This window comes from Panulirus ornatus, chromosome 44 (assembly GCF_036320965.1).
Source record: "Panulirus ornatus isolate Po-2019 chromosome 44, ASM3632096v1, whole genome shotgun sequence".
Classification (NCBI taxonomy): Eukaryota; Metazoa; Arthropoda; class Malacostraca; order Decapoda; family Palinuridae; genus Panulirus; species Panulirus ornatus.
This window is the reverse complement of record NC_092267.1, coordinates 16,457,804-16,479,014: the sequence shown is the minus strand read 5'-3', so window position 1 is coordinate 16,479,014 and position 21,211 is coordinate 16,457,804. Positions and strand designations below refer to the sequence as shown.

General features: G+C 38.5%; 1 protein-coding gene across 3 annotated transcripts in view; it reads right to left on the bottom strand.

The window, feature by feature from the left end:
- The window catches only part of LOC139762784 (DDB1- and CUL4-associated factor 8-like), a 55,571-nt gene that overhangs the window by 19,857 nt on the left and 14,503 nt on the right, over positions 1-21,211 (bottom strand). For all 3 annotated transcript variants that reach the window (XM_071687935.1, XM_071687937.1, XM_071687934.1), the window contains exons 3-9: positions 17,949-18,195; positions 15,660-15,918; positions 13,871-14,106; positions 7,440-7,611; positions 4,294-4,459; positions 3,509-3,639; positions 2,846-2,965 (exon numbers count right to left, since the gene is read on the bottom strand). In XM_071687935.1, the coding sequence (XP_071544036.1) occupies positions 2,846-2,965; positions 3,509-3,639; positions 4,294-4,459; positions 7,440-7,611; positions 13,871-14,106; positions 15,660-15,918; positions 17,949-18,195 (1,331 nt within the window). The remainder of the gene's footprint in view (positions 1-2,845; positions 2,966-3,508; positions 3,640-4,293; positions 4,460-7,439; positions 7,612-13,870; positions 14,107-15,659; positions 15,919-17,948; positions 18,196-21,211) is intronic.

Sequence of the window (21,211 nt, the reverse complement as noted above, 5' to 3'; positions counted from 1 at the left end):
AGGGGAGGGAGTTTTACATTCACAGGACCCCTTCTCTTGCACACTCTCTCCTGTCATTTTTTTTTTTTTTTTTTTTTTTTTTTTTTTATACTTTGTCGCTGTCTCCCGCGTATGCGAGGTAGCGCAAGGAAACAGACGAAAGAAATGGCCCAACCCCCCCCCCATACACATGTACATACACACGTCCACACACGCAAATATACATACCTACACAGCTTTCCATGGTTTACCCCAGACGCTTCACATGCCTTGATTCACTCCACTGACAGCACGTCAACCCCTGTATACCACATCACTCCAATTCACTCTATTCCTTGCCCTCCTTTCACCCTCCTGCATGTTCAGGCCCCGATCACACAAAATCTTTTTCACTCCATCTTTCCACCTCCAATTTGGTCTCCCTCTTCTCCTCGTTCCCTCCACCTCCGACACATATATCCTCTTGGTCAATCTTTCCTCACTCATTCTCTCCATGTGCCCAAACCATTTCAAAACACCCTCTTCTGCTCTCTCAACCACGCTCTTTTTATTTCCACACATCTCTCTTACCCTTACGTTACTTACTCGATCAAACCACCTCACACCACACATTGTCCTCAAACATCTCATTTCCAGCACATCCATCCTCCTGCGCACAACTCTATCCATAGCCCATGCCTCGCCCTGTCATACCAATTCTAAATTGGTGTATACTGACTGCATTAACGTGGTCTTCACTCAATTTGTTCCATTCATCCACTACCCTTACACAATAAATGTAATTCTTTACTTCCTTAATTATTTTTTTTTTTTATTATTTATTATACTTTGTCGCTGTCTCCTGCGTTTGCGAGGTAGCGCAAGGAAACAGACGAAAGAAATGGCCCAACCCCCCCCCATACACATGTATATACATACGTCCACACACGCAAATATACATACCTACACAGCTTTCCATGGTTTACCCCAGACGCTTCACATGCCTTGATTCAATCCACTGACAGCACGTCAACCCCGGTATACCACATCGCTCCAATTCACTCTATTCCTTGCCCTCCTTTCACCCTCCTGCATGTTCAGGCCCCGATCACACAAAATCTTTTTCACTCCATCTTTCCACCTCCAATTTGGTCTCCCTCTTCTCCTCGTTCCCTCCACCTCCGACACATATATCCTCTTGGTCAATCTTTCCTTGTAATTTCATGTTATGTCCCCTCATTACTCTGACAATCTCTTTTCAAAACTTAAAGGTTGCAATCAGGTCACCCCTCAGTCTTCTCTCTTTCAAGGTGGGTAAATTTAAAGTCTCCAGCCTTTCTGAATAGCTTAGCTCTCTTTATTCTGGTACCATCTTTGTTGCCCTACTCTGGAACTTCCCTCTTTGTGCTTCTTAAGGTGCAATGACCAAACCTGAGAAGCAAATTCTAGTTTGGCTTAATTAGGATATGAATACCTGATTCTGATATTTACTGGCAGACAGTTTGTCTCTTTACCTGTTCTCATTTGGGATTCTGGTGATAGGTTAGGGATGATGCCTACTCCTCAGTCCTCCCACAGAATCATGAAGCTTATTTCCTCCACGGTAATAATCATATTGAGGCCATCTTTAACTTTGTTCCATCCTTATTGCTTTACATTTGCTCAGGCTAATTTAACCATGCTTCAGATCAACTTTGGGGCTTGTCTAGGTACCCTTGTAAGCTCATGCAATCCTCCTTACTTTTCACGTTCCTCATGACCTTTGCATCACCTGCAAACATATTCAGTTAGAATTTCATACCTTCAGGCAAATTATTCATACAGGTTAAGAAGAGGAATGGTCCCAAAACCGAACCTGACCATAAAAAAAAGCATTAAATGCTTCCTGGCAGATACTGACAATCCACCCAGCCTTCCCTTCTGTCCAGGACTGAGCTTACTCTCTTGTAGAACTGTAAGAGGTCAAGTAAACATGTCCTCCTTTCCCTAATGCCATCTCACACACCACACTTATAAGCAGATCAGTCTGTAGCTCAACACCTGTTCCAGTCTCCTTTCTTATATACACATATGGGGGGGGGGGTTTCTGACTTACGAATGGGTTATATTCCAGACTCTGTTCATAAGTTGAATTGTTTGTAAGTTGGAAAATATAAAGAAATACATTATGTATTAGATACTGTATTCTGAAGTAAATATACATCATCATACCAAGCAACACTCAATGAAAAAGATGCACATTGGGTGGCTCTGCAGTTCCTCCATATCCCTATATTTCTGATGCCTATTCCCAACTGTAACTACCTCAAGGAGGTGGCCACAGCAAAAGAGTCGCAATAACCAACGAATGCCACTGCCCCTTCTTAGCCTTTAGTGCCTCACCCTCAACAGGCCACTGGCAGAGGGCAAGTCTAGTGCAGTGTTTACAGAGGCTCCTACCTAATGCTCCTACAGACTACTTCTATATGATGCTCCTGCCTGATGTTCCTAACAGATTAGGAAATAAATATTGGTTATTGGAGCTCGTTCATAAGTACAAGTGTTTGCAGGTCAGATGCTTGTAAGTTGGGGACCCCTGTGTGATGTTTGCCCTTTTCCATTCATTGGTGCTATGCTTCTCTCCAGGGACATCTTGGACACCTAGGATATCTGCACAAATCTTTAGCATAGAACATGAAATTTCTTCTGGACCATGAGTTTACTATGGGTCTTGTTCTTTTAGTGTGTGCATTTCAGCAAAAAATTTATCACAAAGCAAATAAATGACTTTCTATGCAGGAGAAATTTCTGAAATGAGACAGCATGGTTTTAGGGAAAGTAGTAAACCACATAATTTCTTACCATGGAAAGACATTATCAAGAAACTACAGCCTTCTAGGCCTCTTACCTGTTCTAAATTTGCTAAGTCAGGATCCTCTTCACAAGTTGGAATCCAGATCTTTATATCATCATCAAGGCCACTTGTTGCTAGTACTGGGATGTGAGGGTGAGGTTCCAAGACATTCACCTAAAAACAAGTATGAACAATGTAATGTGAAAATGAATATTATATAGCACAAGGCAGAACACATAAATAATTTTCATTTGTTCTAAATTTTCTCGTTTTTTAAAGAGTTGTCCATCCTGCCTCAGCAAGGTAGCAGATGCCTTGGTTTAGTACAAAGATAGCACATCAACCCCTGTATATCACTTCAATCCAATCAACTGTTTCGCATACACAACTCTAATCACACTGAATATTAAGGGTCTAATATCCCAAAACCTCTTTCACTCCCATGCCTCCCCTCCACACACACACACAGACACACACACACACACACACACCCTTTGTGTGCTGTAAACCTGCCTCTCACTTGCATACACCTCCCTTACCACGACATCCATGGAGGTATGATGTCAACATGGCTAGATGTTTTCAAATAATAACAAAAAGATACATATCCCTCAGTAACAGCATGACCATTATGTAGTTATACCCTGTTTTACCAGAATATCCATTGAATAAACAGACTAATTCTGACAGACTTCATCTGCAGATATCTTAACTTACCACTCCATTTTCATCTCCAGGCATACACTGGACAATGGCTTCAGTTTCCCGGTGCCAGAAGAATATATTGCCACAGTCGGAGCCAGATATCACATACTGACTACCAGGTCCAAAGAAATTTACACCCTTAACTGTAATCAAGAAAAGGAGAGTAATATATGGGTGACAAAAAACTCACTGCATAAGCATAAATCAAAACAGCAACTTAATGTTAGTCAGAATGAAACCTACTTTTGTAAATAATTCCCCTAAAAAATGCAACCCGAAGCCACCTAATTCACTCTAGGAAATGGAAATAGACTTAATAACTGAGATACACACAAGGATATCCATAAACTACCACAAGAACTTAAGATCTTAACATAACTATGGAAAAACTGCAGCAATTACAAGATACTTCAGTAACCAGAGAAACTGAAGAACCTGAAATGTTTACATATGTACACAATACCAAAGAAAGAGAAAATTTAATGAATGAAGATGTTTTATTTTCTCCCCAGAGTAGGAAGGTTAAAATTAGTCTTCCACCCATCCAAGGTAAGATAAAATGAAATGACTCATATGAAAAAATTTGAATAAAAAAATGGGGAGATCTCACTGATCATCAAAACCACGTCAGGCTCCATGTACCACTGCCTTCAGATCATGAAGTAACACCATGAGTTACTTTCTTTACAAAGATGAAATCAGCCATATCTTGCTGACAGACAAGGAAGCACATGGTAATGGACACAAACTGATAAGTTCCTTACATCAGGAAAAATAAAATAGACAAAACAATATACCTGTAGCATTGTTGCGGTGGCCGGAGTATCTATGGACAGCATCAGCAGCCTCTGACAAGGATGTGTCGAATAAGTAAATATCATCATCATTGTAAGATGCCAATATGGAATCACCATTACCACTGTATACTGCACAAGTCACTGTTGGTGTTGGTAAAGCCTCATACTGAAAGCAAATAGTATGATTAATAAACTGACTAACCAACTTAAATATGTCTTAACTATAATTATCTTTCAAAATGAGTACTTATCTACCAAAGTTAATCAGAACAGTTTATACTTCTTACAAAAAGCTATTTGATCAGGGTATAAGCTTTATGGGCTGTACACCTAATGATATTTTGTATGGGTCGAAACAAACAACAAGTCACTACAGTGAAATAAAATAAACCCCAATGATATCTGAAACAACTTTTGGCTTTCTTTCTGTCTTTTATACTTGTTAATTGTTTCCCACATTAGCAAAGTAATGCGGCAAACAGAAAAAGATAGACCTCTTTTGCTTAATTACATTCTCTTGCTGTCATGTGAGATGCATCAAAACCACAGCCCCTATCCACAACCAGGCCCCACAAACCTTTCTGTGGATTCCCCCTCCTGCTTCTTATGCCCTGGCAATCAAGTGTTTACTTACACACACACACACACACACACATGGCTGATGTAGGGTGTTTGGGTCAGGGTAGTACATTACATGAGAGTTGAGGAGAGTGGTTTGGTAAGGAAAGAGAAGGTGGTGAAAGCCTTACACATGATGAAATGTGGCAAGGTGGCTGGTGAGGATGATACTACAGTTGAATTTCTTTAAAAAGGGGGGGTGACTGAGATGTTGACTGGTTAATTAGGATTTTCACTGTATGTATCAATAGATCATGGCGAGGTGCCTGATTACTGGCAAAATGCATGTATAAAGCCAATATATAAAGGTAAGGGGTATAAAGATAAGAGTTCAAACTACAGAGATGTAAGTATGTTGAGTGTATCTAGTAAGGTGTATGGGAGAGTAGTGACTGAAAGGGTGAGGGCACGAAGAGTGCATCAAACTGAGAAAGAACAGTGTGGTTTCTGAAGTGATTAAGGATGCGTGGATCAGGTGTTTGTTTTAAAGAATGTGTAGAAGAAACACTTAGAGACACAGATGGATATGTATGTGGTGTTTATGGATCTGGAAAAAGCACATGATCGAGTAAATTGAGATGCCTCTTTCCTATTTCACCTCCTTCCAGCAAAATTTCTCATTTTCCCTAAACTTTTCACTCAACTTCCAAAATCTTCATCTACTCTTTTTTTTGCTTTCCTCTATCAGCTTCTTATCATTCCACTTATGCATCTTACATTCTTCCTTATTCCTTTGCTGAACTTCCACTGATACATTCCTTTCAAGCAATCTACCATATGCCTTTTCTTATACAGCATTTATAAACTCATCTCTTCACTATGCATTTCCCCTTTTATTCCTTTTCCTCACATCCTTGTATTCAACAAATAATTCTACAACCTTTAAAAGTCTTTCTCTAAACATTTGAAGCACCTCATTCACAAGGGACTACATCCCACCATTTCCTGCACTTTCATTTTAACTCTTGTCACCCTTCTTTCATACTCCTTGCATTCTTTCTGATACATCTTCCCACTAACCAAAACTTTTACCTCTTCATTCTTCTTTCCATCATACTTCCATTTCTCTGTGATCCTCAGCCCTAGAAGAACTATAAGATGATCACTCTCTAAAGAAGCCACACACAACTCTAACATCCAGCACAACCTTTCTCAAACTGTCATCCACTACCATATAGTCTATCAAATCCTACTGTTGTTCTCTTCCATCATTTCTCATCCACATATGCCAGTGGATCATCTTGTGCCCCAAAAAGGTGTAAACACGGAAATAAACCTTTCTCAGCAAAGAGATCCGCACGATAACTTCCATTCTCATTTACTCCAGGCACTCCCCATTCAGCAACTATCATACCAGTTTCATCACATCCCACCTTTGCATTCATATCATCCATTATGAACACCTTTCTCCCTCTAAACCATTTTAAACACCCACTCAAATTTCTCCAGAAACCTTCATTTCATCCTTACTTCACCTAATTTTCATATCAACAGGTGCATAGACTCATGCCCATGCATACTTAACAATTCCTGATTTTTCTTTTGCCTACACTATTCTTGAACAAATCTATCCTGATCTTTAACACCCTCCCATACTTTCAGTGATAGAACAATGGCACATCCTTCTTTCCCTCTTCCCTGATAAATTCTATCAGTTCCCATCCATACCACTCCTCCTTTCATGCCCTCCCACAATTTGCATTCATCATTTCCATTTTCACTCCATACATCCGGCCCAAGGATATTGGTTTTCCCAATCCCTAGCACATCCAAACTATAACTTTTAAACTTCTCCACATGCTCCCTCTTTTTATTCTCGACAGTTATCCCATTAACATTCAGTGCATCGCCCTCAATCGCTCGTCCCTTTTACTCCCCAGCATAACTAGAGGACTCTTAAGTGCAGCTGCTTAGCCTTTAGTGCCTCACCCTTGATGTGCCACTGGCAGTTGCAACTCCAGCACAGTGTTTCACAGAGGCAGCAGGGCTTTCATACTGACCGAAAAACCAAAACCTCAGCACACCTCAAGTGTTTGTTTGATTAAAAAAAAAAAAAACTACTTTTGCCCTGATGGAATTGGGCAATGCCTCACCCTTCTGTTTCACCCCTAAAGACTGAATAACTTTGTCATACATGAGATTATACAAAATCATTCAGTTTTCTAGAACTGAGAATAATAATTCCCATCATCAAAATAGAAAAGGAATGGACAGCTACTCTTTTCATGTAACAAGGGCAATACTTCAGTGCAAGAAAGTTGTAAGTAGAATAACTATAGTCCAAACTTCAGAGGTAATTAACATATGATAAATGCAGCACCTTAACTGAACTATGTTATCAGTACTATACAGTAATATACCTTTAAAGACAATGTAACAGACACTTACCCTGCAATATCAACAATATTACATACCACTGAAGTTTGTGCCTGAGTATTCTGTAGATCCTAAATACAAATAAAATACTAGGTATGGAACTAATATCTAAAAATTATGGTAAAACACGTTTCAATCCTATAAGTAATTACCAGATGACGAGGGCAATACTTTAAAACAGGGAAGGTGCCACCACAGCGTCGATCATATACTCGCACATACTGGTCATGGCCACTGACACAAAATTGATTCTCATTAATTGGGTGTGCATGTATGCTGTACAGCGAGATACGACTACCAGACACATCCTTCACCAAAGCAACCCTGAAATATATATTCAAATTATGCATTTGAAATGACAGTCAATACTTTTTTGCAATACAACGATTACAATGTATCAATATTTCTGATCTAGGATGGACCATATGATGCAAAGACCTACAATAGACACACATCTCTTAGTAAACAGTGCTGATAGAGTGATCAAGCAACTAAAAAGTCTGCCAAACTTATTAAATGATAAAGATTTACTATGTTTTTTCCTTCTATGAGTCTTCTTAAAATAGCCAGGTCCTAGGCTTTCCCCTTACTTAAACCATTTTCATCAATGAATAAATTCATTCTGATTCTTTCAAGGATTAAAAAGGATAATTTGGACCTGCTTAAAATAATGTTGAAAGTTTGCATGCAAGCTTAACCTAAATGTAACCAGACAGGATGATAACACAACACCCATGTGTTCTCGGCCACATATTTCAGAGTTACAGTATTTTTTTTTATTCTAAAGGCTCTGCTCATGGACTGCCTTTTCCACTGAAGACAGGCCTAGCATGAAACATAAAAACAGCAAAAGAAAGAGAAAAACAAAAAATGAAAAAAAGAGTCATAGGCAAGAGCTTGCCTTTTAAAAAAACAGCAGATCATAGCTGTCACAAAAAAAAAAAAAAATCAAGAAGGTAAAGAGTTCCATTACTACAGTTTCTGATAACCCTAAAGTAATCAGAGTATCTGATGCAGTGGCTTGTATGATCTAGGTAATGGCAAAGACACACAAGCAGCCAAGTCATGGGAGAAAATGTAAGTGTGTGATATAAAAAAATATATATCAGTATGTTTATCAAGGAGTGATGAAAATTACTGGGCCATGAAAGATGGTGTAAAATTCGGGAATAACCTCTGTAAGAGAATGAGGAGACAGAATGATAAAAAGATGATGAAGTGAATTTGAAATATGTGAATGATTTTGAAGTATCATACAGTTCCCCAAGAAATGTGATTGTTGATAAGGAAAGGAGATGATCCATTAACAAGTACAGAAATGGACCAACTATAGACAAAAGCTGGATATACCTACCTTCCTATCACTCAGTACCGATATGCTTACTGCATACCTTTCCTGATTAACAATACTGATTTCCCATCCTATCTATGTCTCTGATGCCCATTCCCTCCAGGAACTCCCATCAAGGGGAAAACCAGGGCAAAATTGTCCACTTATCCCTGTCCTTACATGCCTCCCTTGCATATAAAAGAATGCAAGGGAATTTTTTGTGCAACAGACCATCGAGTTCTTTCAAGGCTCTTTGTGATAGTGGAATAGACTGGAAACTTAAAAGATTAGTGTGGTAAAAGTTAGAAGACAAACAGATAATTTAGAAGACAAACAGATAATTCAAAGAGAATAACCTGCACATCATTGTGATCAAGGAAGTGAATATAATGTAAGTCATGACCTTAAAGTGAAGTATTCATCGTCTATTTCTAAGCATATCTATAGTAGCTTTAATTAGTAAATTGTTCCATATCTTGGGAAGGATATTCAATGTATATATGGGATCATGGTGAAGTGCCTGAGGATTGGTGGAATCATGTATAGTGCCACTGTATAAAGGCAAAGGGGATAAAGGTGAGCATTTACACTACAGAGGTATAAGTTTATGAGTTTACATGAGAAAGACAACAGGAGGCCTGATTGGCCCACGACTGGGTCATCTGAAAAAAAATTATTCAACTTGACAAGATAAATTCAATAGCACTCAGTACTTTTTTAAGCTATCACTGACTCACCGCTGCTACACATTAGCCTTCTAGTGTCCCAGTTACTGCTGTTGTTTATACGTAAGTTGTAAGGGAGGATACTGATTGAGAGGGTGAAGGCATGTAGAGAACATTAGATTGGGGAGGAGCAGTGTGGTTTCAGAAGTAGTAGAGGATGTGTGGATCAAGTGTTTGCTTGAGAAAATTACTTAGAAAAACAGATGGATTTGTATGTCGCATTCATGGACCTGGAAAAGGCATATAAGAGGGTTGATAGAGATGCATTGTGGAAGGCCTTAAGAATATGAAGTGTGGGAGGTAAGCTGCTAAAAGCAGTGGGAAGTTTTCATCGTGGGTGTAATGCTTGTGTACAAGTAGGAAGAGAGGGCTGAACCAGGGCATGTGAAACATCCAGGGTTAACCATACATCACACATGACAACTCGTGTATGGATGTAAGTGGATGTGGCCTTTCTTCATCTAAAATGGGGACATGGCGATCAAGTATGAAAAAGCCTTCTTTTTTTCTTTCCTGACCATTCTTTTCAAGTACTTTTATCTAACTCTCATGATATAAAAAATGCTCCAATCCCTCAATTCAACTAATGAACTACTTTTCTGCTTGTTAGTTCTTGTCAAAATGGGATTGCGAAATACACAAAAATTCAACTTTGCATTTAATATATGTACTGAATAGCTTCATCATCAGTGATATATCTCTTGTGGGGAATGTTCTCATTACCACACAATGCTTTTTCATCAATGTATTCTTCATATTCAAAGCTTTACAATTACCATTACTTATTTCCTCAAAGATTTCTTTTCCATTTGTAACCATTATGCCATGACTTCTATAACTTACTTTTTCATTTTTTTCTCTTTTCCACTTGTTACCATTATGCCATGACTTACTTTTTCAATTTTTTCTCTATCTGATTCTTCTTTGCTCATTTGTTCATTATGTTTAGTTCTTGCACTGTCTCTATTCTCTTCTGTGCTTATCATTTTGTTTACTCTGGTGTCCACTGTTAAACAGCTTACTACTATTTCCTTTACATTTTTGTCAATGTCACATGTCATAGTAACATATGAGTATTGAGGATAGCACTGTTGCTTGAGGTTTCTGCTTTCCCATTCAGAGATGCTGCATAGCTCCAAATAAAGAAAGATGTGTTAAGTATAAAAAAGATAATGAGCACCAGAGTGAGGAAAGGGGAGAGAAATAAGCTGAAGCACGTAAAGTGGAATGATCCGCATAAAAACAAAATAAAGAAAGAGAGTAGTGGTAAGACAGAACCCTATGGGACACCACTATCAATAAAGGAGGTCCTCTATTGATAGAGGTCATTCCATCAAATAGATCAGCTTCAGAGGAAGCAATGCATTAAAAAACAGAGAATCAAAAAAGGGAAGAAAGTTCATAAAGCAAAAACATGCTGCAACCTGTCAAATACTTTGGGGATGTTGAGAGTGAAGACAAAAGGTTCATCTTTCACAGAGGAGAGGTAACCAGCAAACCCTGCACTTCTTTATGGAACTGCTTTAATCTGCACTATGATAATCCGCACCACCTAATAAGCAATGCCAAAAAGATATATGAAAACACATCTGAGGTTTTCATCTGGCTACGATACTGATGTACAGCTTGTTCAAGAATATCATCCATCATTTGGTCCTTCAGGTAATAATCTGATGTAGCAAAATTGCAAATTTTGTACTATATTGTAAATCAACAATACCGTACACAACCTGATTGGAATTATTGTATGTTATTACCGACATTGCTGAGGTTTAATACTACAGACTGGAGATTAGGATTAGAAAGTGTTCTTACAATTTCCCATCAGAAATATCCCTAAACTCATTCACATGCTTAAGCACAGCAGGTTAGGCACAGGGTCGCCCTTCCATTTGCCAGCCTATGGGACAGAGGTTAAGGAACCCATTTCTGCAAAACTTTCTCATACATCTGATCCATACCATGGTAATAGAAAAATGAACAACCTTAATGCAAAACTATTATGTTAAGACACCCAAAAAACACTCATCCCATCATTTGTCTTAGACAACATAACAACAGACAAAGGATTTTAACAAATGCTCATGTTGGTAGCCCCACTCTCTTATACATATTTCTCAATGCATGTAAAACAGAGTATACATTGCAGAACAGTATACTGTTTTCAAGCAGTGATAAAAGCATCCTGTTTATTTTCTACTTTGAGAATAATCACATACCAGCTACCAAACTTACTGAAAAATGCATCTCGCATTCGTGCTTACCAAATGTACTGAAAGAAAAGGGGTCTACGGTTCATTTTTATTTCCACAAGACCAATCTGCAGAGATAAATTCATTTGTAGATTGTATAATGGACTATGTAATTGAATTATTCTTTTACATCAACTCCAGTACTTCCAATACTTATACTGCTGTGTGTTATAAACATGTATTCTGTTATTTTCCATCAGACAATTTCTTTTTCTTTAAGTGCTAAATTTTCACTTCCCTTTTTCATCCCCATGGACAGCAATAATAAACAAGAGTAACTAGTGAAAAACACTAAAATGCGGGAAGGATCACATCAAGCAATACCCGCCAAATTACTTGAATTTTGTATAATTCAACCGAAGCATTTCTTTGACTCCAGAGCAGTAACTGTTTTTCATAAATTGTGATATACATTCTATATTTCTGACACCCATTTCCTAAAGGAACTCCCCTTAATAAGGTGGCCATCACAAAAGGGTCTCCATAACTGGTGAACTTCAGTGCCACTTCTTAGCCTTTATGCCTCACCCTTAACAGGCCACTGGTAGAGGGCAACTCTAGTATGGTGTTTCCAGAGGCTCCTACCAAAATATTCCTACCAACTGCTTCTACCTAATGTGTCTATCTAATATTCTGATGCCTATTCCCTTTAGGAACTCCCTCAAGGGGGTGGCCACAGTAACAGAGTCTCCATAACTAGTGAACTCCAGTGCTGCTTCTTAGCCTCTAATGCCTCACCCTTAACAGACCACTAGCAGAGGGCAACTCCAGCGCAGTGTTTGCAGAGGCTCCTACCCAATGTTTCAACCTAATAGTCCTACCTACTACTTCTATTCTTTGCTCCTACCATTTTGTCAAAAAGCAGGGCTAGAACATAGTACTGAAGGCAAATCTAGAGTTATAAAGAATGAGCTGTGTGAGTTAAGTGTTGTCAAGTGGTAAGTGTGACAGGAAGAGAGATTCTGTATGTTTTTAGATAGAATGTCAGCAGTCCATGTGTAGGTGAGGCAGAAAGAAAAGGCAGCAACCTGAGTCAGAGGAGTGCAGTTTGACAACCAATTAAGTACTGGCTCTTTATGCAGCTATCACTAACCCTCCTGATACCCAGGCAGGTAGTATTGGAAATATAACTCCCTGGTTGTTGGCTGCCTACAAACTACTACCTACCAATGTTCCAACCTACTAATTCTACCTAATGCTCATGCCTAATGTTTCCACCTTCTGTTGCTACCAATTTCTACCTACTGCTCCTGACTAATGTTCTTACCTACTACTTCTATCTGTTGCTCCTACCATTTTGCCAAAAGGCTGGGAGAGCACATAGCACTAACGCATGAAAATTTAGGGTTATGAAGAAATGAAATGTGTGAGTTACGTGTTTTGTCAAGCATTATGTGTGAAATGGAGAGACAGCGTGTTTGTGGAGAGAATGCCATCAGTACAAGTGTGGGTAAGACATAAAGAAAAGACAGCTACATAGGTCAAAGGAATTCAGCTTGACAGCCATAGAAGTGCTAGCTCATTACACAGCTATCACTAGCCCTTCCAATCACCAGGCAGGTAGAACTAGAAATATACTTCCAACAATTACCTACCAGATATACATTACATGCATATAAAATCTTGCATGTAAAACCTTTTCTTTTCTTTCAAACTATTCGCCATTTCCCGCATTAGCGAGGTAGTGTTAAGAACAGAGGACTGGGCCTTGAGGGAATACCCTCACCTGGCCCAATTCTCTGTTCCTTCTTTTGGAAAAAAAAAAAAAAAAAAAAAAAAAAAAAAAAAAAAAAAAACCTATTGTAATAAAATTTTAATACAGATTAAATAATCATATAACAGGGCCCACAGTTAACCTTTTTTATCAGAATATAAAAATTCTAACAAACTTCAATAACAGAAGATACGATGGAGATCATTCACCCCAAGAGATACAACACACAATAAAGGACTTAGTACATACATAAAATACAAACTTGGAAATGGAGGTGAGGTTCCTAGATCTGAAAAATGTTGAGGTAGCAATGTTTGTATATGGACTGGTACATCATCATTCAAAAACAAGCAAAATGCCTGTATAACATGGTCTAGTAATCTGTGCACTACATTCAAAATGGTAAATCTTTAATCCTAATTATCCAAAAGCATTAGTTAGCACACCTAGTTAGACTTTTTATAAACCACACTACTCAGCTCCTTTATGGTAAAAAATTACTTTATAACAAATAATGAGACACATCATAAAAGCTGCATTTTGATCTTTTCTTCATGCTTACCTATTTGGTTGTTCTTGTCTAATGTCTATATTAAGTACTACTGCATCTTCACCAGCAGATAATACAACATGTGGGGAGGTAGGAAGGGTTGCTAGCTTGTGTGCTGGGCCACGGTGTTTGGCTAATTTTCTCGTTGCCTTCCTCACACCTGTTGATGATAATTCTGCCAAACGTACTTGTCCATCACGTGCACATGATACAATGTGTGTGTCTCCACTCAAAGGTAGGAATTTACTCTGTAAGGCAATACTATAATTCAAATTCCCATATTTTGTATACTTTATGTACAACCAACAAGAAAAAACTTATGAGCACTACACCACATAAAATGTACTGTATCATAAAAGCATCCTCTAAAAATAAAAGAGTACATAGCAAAAATTAACTGCCTCGCACAAATTTGGGATTGATCATGTAGATGAGAGATGCCAGCGAGTGCATATAGTGATCTTAGCCTTTTGTGCCTCGCTCTCAACAGGCCACTGACAGAGGACAACTCTAATGCAATGTTTCCATAGGATCCTACCTAAAAGTGGCAAATGAGACACAGTTTCATCAAAATTTTTCTTCATCACCTTCCTCAGTAACTGATACATACATGTTCCTCCTTTTCACTTCAATTAGTTCATCCAATAATCTCCATATCAAGTTATCTAATGGTCTACTATTTTCTGCAAGGTCATGGTTTATACATAACTGATAGGTTGATGGCCACCCTTGTACAGGTGCTGCAGAGATCAGAATTATTTTTGGACATGGAAGAGACTTCTAAAAGCTCCTAATAGTATAAGTCAGCTACATATTCAGAGATAGGAAAAGTTAAACTGTCACATGACAATGGCTCCTGTCCTATACGGGACCATAAAATGATGACTGCCTCTGTTTAGCCCTTCCAATTTTAAATATATTCAATCAACAATGAAAAAAATTACTTACACAGAATATTTCATCCATCACTTTTACTCTAATAACGTGAAGAAATTTTCTAGGTGTTTCAACATTATGCGCTAAAACAGTGCACAAGTAAAGCCTGAGTATCAAAGGAGTTGCCACCATACACATGATTACTGAAGGAAGTCAAGGTATAGTAAAAAATCTTATCAGTATGATTCATTGATAATCTTTTCTGAATGGCACAACTATGAGTCTGTAAAATTACCAGCTAAACCAGTCAGACTGCTGATCACATCAAGCAGGTGCTGGCAACATTGTCTCCACTTTTGCTAAAATACCTTCTCCTACTTTATCTTGGTATATTTTCAATACTGGAAGAGCCAGAATCCACATAATCACTCTCCACGCAATCTTAATACAGATCATAAAATAATTCAGGATCACCTGCCTTGTCCTCTAAATCTAGCTTCCTTGTAGTAAACTCATGAAAAATGTGCTTTCATTGCCATGGCTGGAGGATGACTGACAGTGAACTAATCATTAAGCAATACCACCTCAGCCACCACCCAGGCTCAGCATATGACTTTAAATTATGGGGCAAAACCTGATGCATCAATACCCATCAAAATATGTAGCTCAGCTTGCATAAATATGTTTGAAGATGTTAAGGAGTCACTTACCCCTGCTACTTTCATTTTCAAGTCTCACTTCTTTTGCATTCTATTCTGGCTCTAACAGTTCAACTGTACCCTTCTTTCTGAACTCATTTTAAAAGTTCATAAACTTTGTGTGACTAACTTTTCCAAGTGGGGTTGATAAATAATCATAAACTGGATATGCATAACATATCAAAGAAGAAAACAGCTAACAAGAGTTTGTATGGGAAGATACTGACCTGAAAAACATTGTTTCGATGCTCACTATGGAATGTGGTTAAAGCTTTCTTCCACGCCCAGTCCCACACAGCAATATGATAATCATCTGAGCCACTAACAAGTCGAGTTCCTGATGTATTAAAACTTAGTGCATTAACACATCCTTGATGGAACTCCATTTTGTACATGAGCTCTAAACGTTTAGGCACATGAAGGGAGTCATAATACCGGTGACTAAATAAGACTGACGTTTGATGCCTGGCTCTCCCACCTATCTGCCTGAAAATAAAGAAAGAAGAAAATCTTAATAAAGATTTCACACATTATCAATATCAAAACTCTTTATCTATCTACCTACCTATCCATCACTGAGTATTAAAACTCTTCCCAAGTACATAGGGTGGATCAAATGCAAATGTGTGCATGACACATACAAAATCAATGGCAAAAGGAAACGTGTATAAAACAGAGAGTGAGGCATTTAAATCTCATGCTACCAGCAGTAGAAGTCACTTGCCTCCTTCAAATTTCTTATAGATGGTGGTATAACCAGCCAGTTACCTTTTGTGTTGCTACCTCTCACTAAATAACGTGACAGGACCAATTTTTCCCCTCCAGTAAGGACAAAAGCCCACATCAAGACGGGGCCTTACGTGAAATATAGAGAGAATTATGAAACTGGAAATGATGAGACGAGGGAAAGTATTTATGAATTTTGGAAGTGAAAAACCTGTCTTTTGAAATGTGCCAGGTCATAGTTATTAGGAAAGACTTGAGAAGGTAGAGAGTTCCAAAGCTTTGACATGTAGGGAAAGAAGCATGTTTATTTTGTCAGTTTCATATTCCAAACACAAGACTAAACTAGGAAATTGCGACCTTGTCTGATTAATCTATTCTAAAAACATGTCTGCAATGAAAGTATGTGTTCAGAAAACTAAAAGCCACCAACATGGGAGGTGTGTCAAATGGGATTAAGGACTGGTGGCAAGTGAGATTATGTTATACTGATATTAAGTGCTACAGGCTAATTACAGGTGAATAGCTACTGGAGGCAATGGCATGACAACTATCATTACTTACCTAATGCCATATAATAATCACTTTTTCATATGAGAAGACTGAATTTCTTTTCATTCAAAACAGTCCAAATGGGTCAAGATATATGCCAACAGCTTTAACAATGTACTGCATTAAATCAAGCATAAAAAGATAAATTTATTCATTTCTTAAGATGACCAACATAGCAGGAGCGATACATGCCCCAATCAAGGCCATCTTAGGTGAAAGAAACGAGTAAAAGGAAAGAAAGAAGAAATCAATCAGGGTTCAACAGGTGTCAGTAGACCTGTCTCTTAAAGAAAGAAAGGTTATATGAGGAATAAAAGAAAAAACAAGAAAGAAATTCATATCTTAGCTGTTCGGGGAAGGAGAAGGTATCATAACAGCGAAAACTTTGCATTTCATTTATCTTTTATCTATTATACTTGATCGCAGTTTCCTGAGTCAGCAAGGTAGCACCAGGAAACAAACAAAGACCCATCCACTCGTATAACACATGCATATATACACACACATACATGTACATATACATATATACACATGTACATATCCATACTTGCTTGCCTTCATCCATTCCTAGCATCACCCCGCCCCACAGGAAACAGCACTGCCACCCCCTGAATCAGTGAGGCAGCACCAGGAAAACAGGCCTATCATCATGATAAGTCCATCTATTCATGCTAAAAACACTCTGATTGGTGGTTAAAATACAAATCATAGTAAGAAACCATGCCTGTTAATTATACCAGTCACACTGAAGCTTTTCAAACCTAATTAGAAAAAGTATGCCTATAATACAATCACTGAGATATAGGATTATGGAAAAATAAGATAACTGCAATGAGTACATTGCCACATATCTCAAACATCCATTGTGGCTGGGGCTAAAGAAAGGAAGCATTCAGTACACTAGGAAAGGCTGAAAATACAGTTTTCCTTTCAACCACACTCTCTTTGATGGGTTTCACTTACAAACAAGACAAAGCTAGTTCATGAAATTAGCAACCTCTATGAAGGTAAAGAATAAGACACAAAAAGTAAATATTACAAAATCATCAATCAACTGTCAATTTAGAGTTAAAAGGAGCTACACTTACAATCCAAAAGTATGCTGTTAAAAGGAAAGCATGAAAAATGCTTCTTTAAAATCACTTTGCAATCAGGCAATCTTTTACACTGATTTCTGCATACTGCTAGAGAATTCATTGCCAAAAATATATAAATTTTGCATGTCAGTGACAATAACAAACCTCTGGATAATTTGCTCAACAAAATTCCACTGATGCTTTGGCTTGGGTCGATCCTGGATTCTTTTCATTTCTATGGCAACAGCTTCCTCAGTATCCTTCCTCTGTGATTCATCTTCTAAACTGTCATGAGTGCTTCTACGCCTTCTAGTATCATCAGAATCTGAATCTGTGTCAGATAATAAACCACCAAAAATTGTTTGGCGACTACGACGTCTTTCACGGTGACGTCCTGAAGTCGGTGATTCATCTACAACAGGAATTTTGCTAACATGACAATATATTTTAGCACATAAGTTAAACAAGTTAAATTTATATACCTGTACTTACTAAACACTCAAAATCTTCTCCATTATAAAAAACTCTAAAATAAACAAAATTCAATTACAAAACCTTCCTGCTGTAACTTACGATTAATCACCTGGGGTTCGGTACACTACACACACCCAAGCACAATACAAAACTATTGCTTACTGTACAAACAAATTTCCATATATGCATAATCAAAATGAGTAAATTCTAAACACTCCTGAGAGAAAATTATCGTAAGTAAATGCTGAATAGGACTAACATTCAATGCTCTTCAGATATTCCTATTCTTTTCTTTTACCTAGCTGCCTTTTTTGCTTGAACAAGGTAGCATCATGAACAATACACAATGGATTCATTTGCTCACCTCCAATCTCTAGCTGTACCGCATAATACACCAAAAAAGAAACTATCATCCAGAGCCAAGCTTCAGAGACTATGGTTTGCTTTGACTGCTTCATACTGTGGTTCTACGTAATGACTGCATGTTAATCTCCAAATACCATATCACTCCAATTCATTCTATAAAATGCATGTCCATGTTCAATGTACATAAACTTAATCTACTCAATAGCATCACTTAGGACACGGATCAAATTCACAAGCTGGAACCACAGGTTAATAAGTATAGTTGTACTGTGTGTATAGTTGTACGTGATGCTGTAGGACAATTGAGGAGTAAGTGTTTAGTGTCTTCCATTACAAGCTGAGTTGAACTGGTGTTTGTAATGCTGGGGATGGGTGGTGTCCAAAACACTGATGAAAAAAAATAACTGATACATGGGAGTATGTCTGATGGAGCAGAGTTTAATTGTGTTTTGGAAAGGCACCTGTTTAGTCCTGGTTGAGTCACTAACTTGTGTATACATTTTGTCAATACTGTCTGTTGGGGAAGGAGGATCTGTAAGCAATGGCTTGTTGAAGTGTGATGCAGGGTCCAGGCATCTGTATCTACTTAAGGGCTCGTGGTTCTTTATGGGGGTGGTTTTGGGTGGGAAGAGGCTGGTGCTGTTGGGGAAAAAAAAAAAAAAAAAGAGTGCCGAGCATATTGAAGAGAGTTTGTACTGAAAGTCATTTTGTTCTGTTGTGTAACTGCTGAGTACTTGTGACAGCTAAGCAGCTGGTAATTGCTTTGAGTCTATTTTTTTGTGGTTGCAGTTTTATTACATATGCTTTTGACAGGGTAGATGACCATACAGGTGAGGCATAGATAAGGGTGAGGAGGTGAATTGTTTGGGCTGGACATTAAGGCATTCTTTTCCTAGTTCTAAGGACATTTATTTAGTTTACAGCCTAGGTGTTGATGCTTGTGGTGTGAAGAGTGTCACATGCATTCTATATGTGACACCAAGCATGACTAGTTCTGTCAAGCGATAGGGTTAAAGGAGGGTGCAGGTTGGTGTCATGTCTGTCAGGCATTAAGAGTGAGAGTGGATTATTGTGTTGATGCATAAAAATTCTATCTTAGGTGCTACAGTATTCTAATTGTGTGATGTAATGTTGCATGTTTGTTGTTGCATGAGTAGTGTCAGGATGTTGTGATTTTGAGGTCATACACATATGAGCAGAGTTTAACATTGTGGTTTGTAGGTGATGGACGGCACAGAAGAGGGGTGGGAGAAAGATCTGCTCACAGGCACATCCCATTGTAAATTTCAAGAGATTTGGAGAAGCCTTTGGAAATGACGGCTAGCTTCACAGCCAGCCTAAGAAAGTTATTAACTGCTATTTGTCATGTTTGTGGAGGGTGGTGTCACTTATCTTTTGCGTAAGGATGTGACAGGGTACAATATCATATGCTCTACTAATATCTATTGCCCACAGTAGATTGCTTAAGGGTGGGGGTTCATGGCTGGTTGATGCCATACAGGATGTGTCATGGGAGGTCCACATGCAGTGTAGTATTGAAATGACTGAGCTTAAAGCGATGCAGTGTAGGTGAGAATGGGCCATTTTGCTTCATTCTGTGCTGGATCAATTTTTGAGACGTATGAATACTTATGAAATTAGACATATTGGGTGATAAGAGGAAGAAAGAATATTAAATGGCATGTACAATGCACTGAAATTACAGACCCCTAACCACAACCACACTTTTCCATGGTTTCTCAGCCACGTCACACACACTAATTTAGTCATTGACAGCACAATGACCCCTGTATATCACACTATTCCAATTCACTCTATCTCATGCATGCCTTTCACCCCTCTGCATGTTGAGGCCCTAATCACTCCATTCCTTCATCACCAATTTGGTCTCCCCTTCTCAATGTCCCTTGCACCTCTGACACATTTCATTTTGAATACTTACAACCTCCTCCACACATCTTCATCCACAGCCCAGCCCTCGCATCTATTCACCATCGTTGGACTACCATACCTTCAAACATACCCATTTTTGCCCTCCTGACCTCTCTCTCCACACATTCTTCAATGCTTCCAGAAGCTTCACCCCCTTACCTAACCTATCACTTACTTCTGCTTCCATGGTTCCATTTGCTGCCATGTCAACTCCCCGGTATCTAAAACTTTTCACTTCCTCCAGATTTTCTCCATTCAGACTCACATGCCTACTATCATGTCCCTCTACCCTGCTAAACCTAATAACCTTGTTTTCATTTGCATTTACTCACAACTCTCCCTTTCACACACCCTTACAAACTCAGTCACCAACTTATGCAGTTTCTCATATGAATATGCTACCAATGCTATGTCATCAGCAAACAACAAAAGACTCACTTCTCCAGTCCCCTACATACTGAATACTCACTCATCTCTCCAAGACTCTTGCATTCACCTTCCACACGTACACAGCCAGACATAGTGACATCACACACCTCATACGACAAACCAAACTTCAATTGGAACCACTCACTCTCCTCTCTTCCTATTCATAAACATGCCTTACAACCTTGATAATAACTTCTCTCTGCTTCCAGCAGCTTTTCTCCCACATC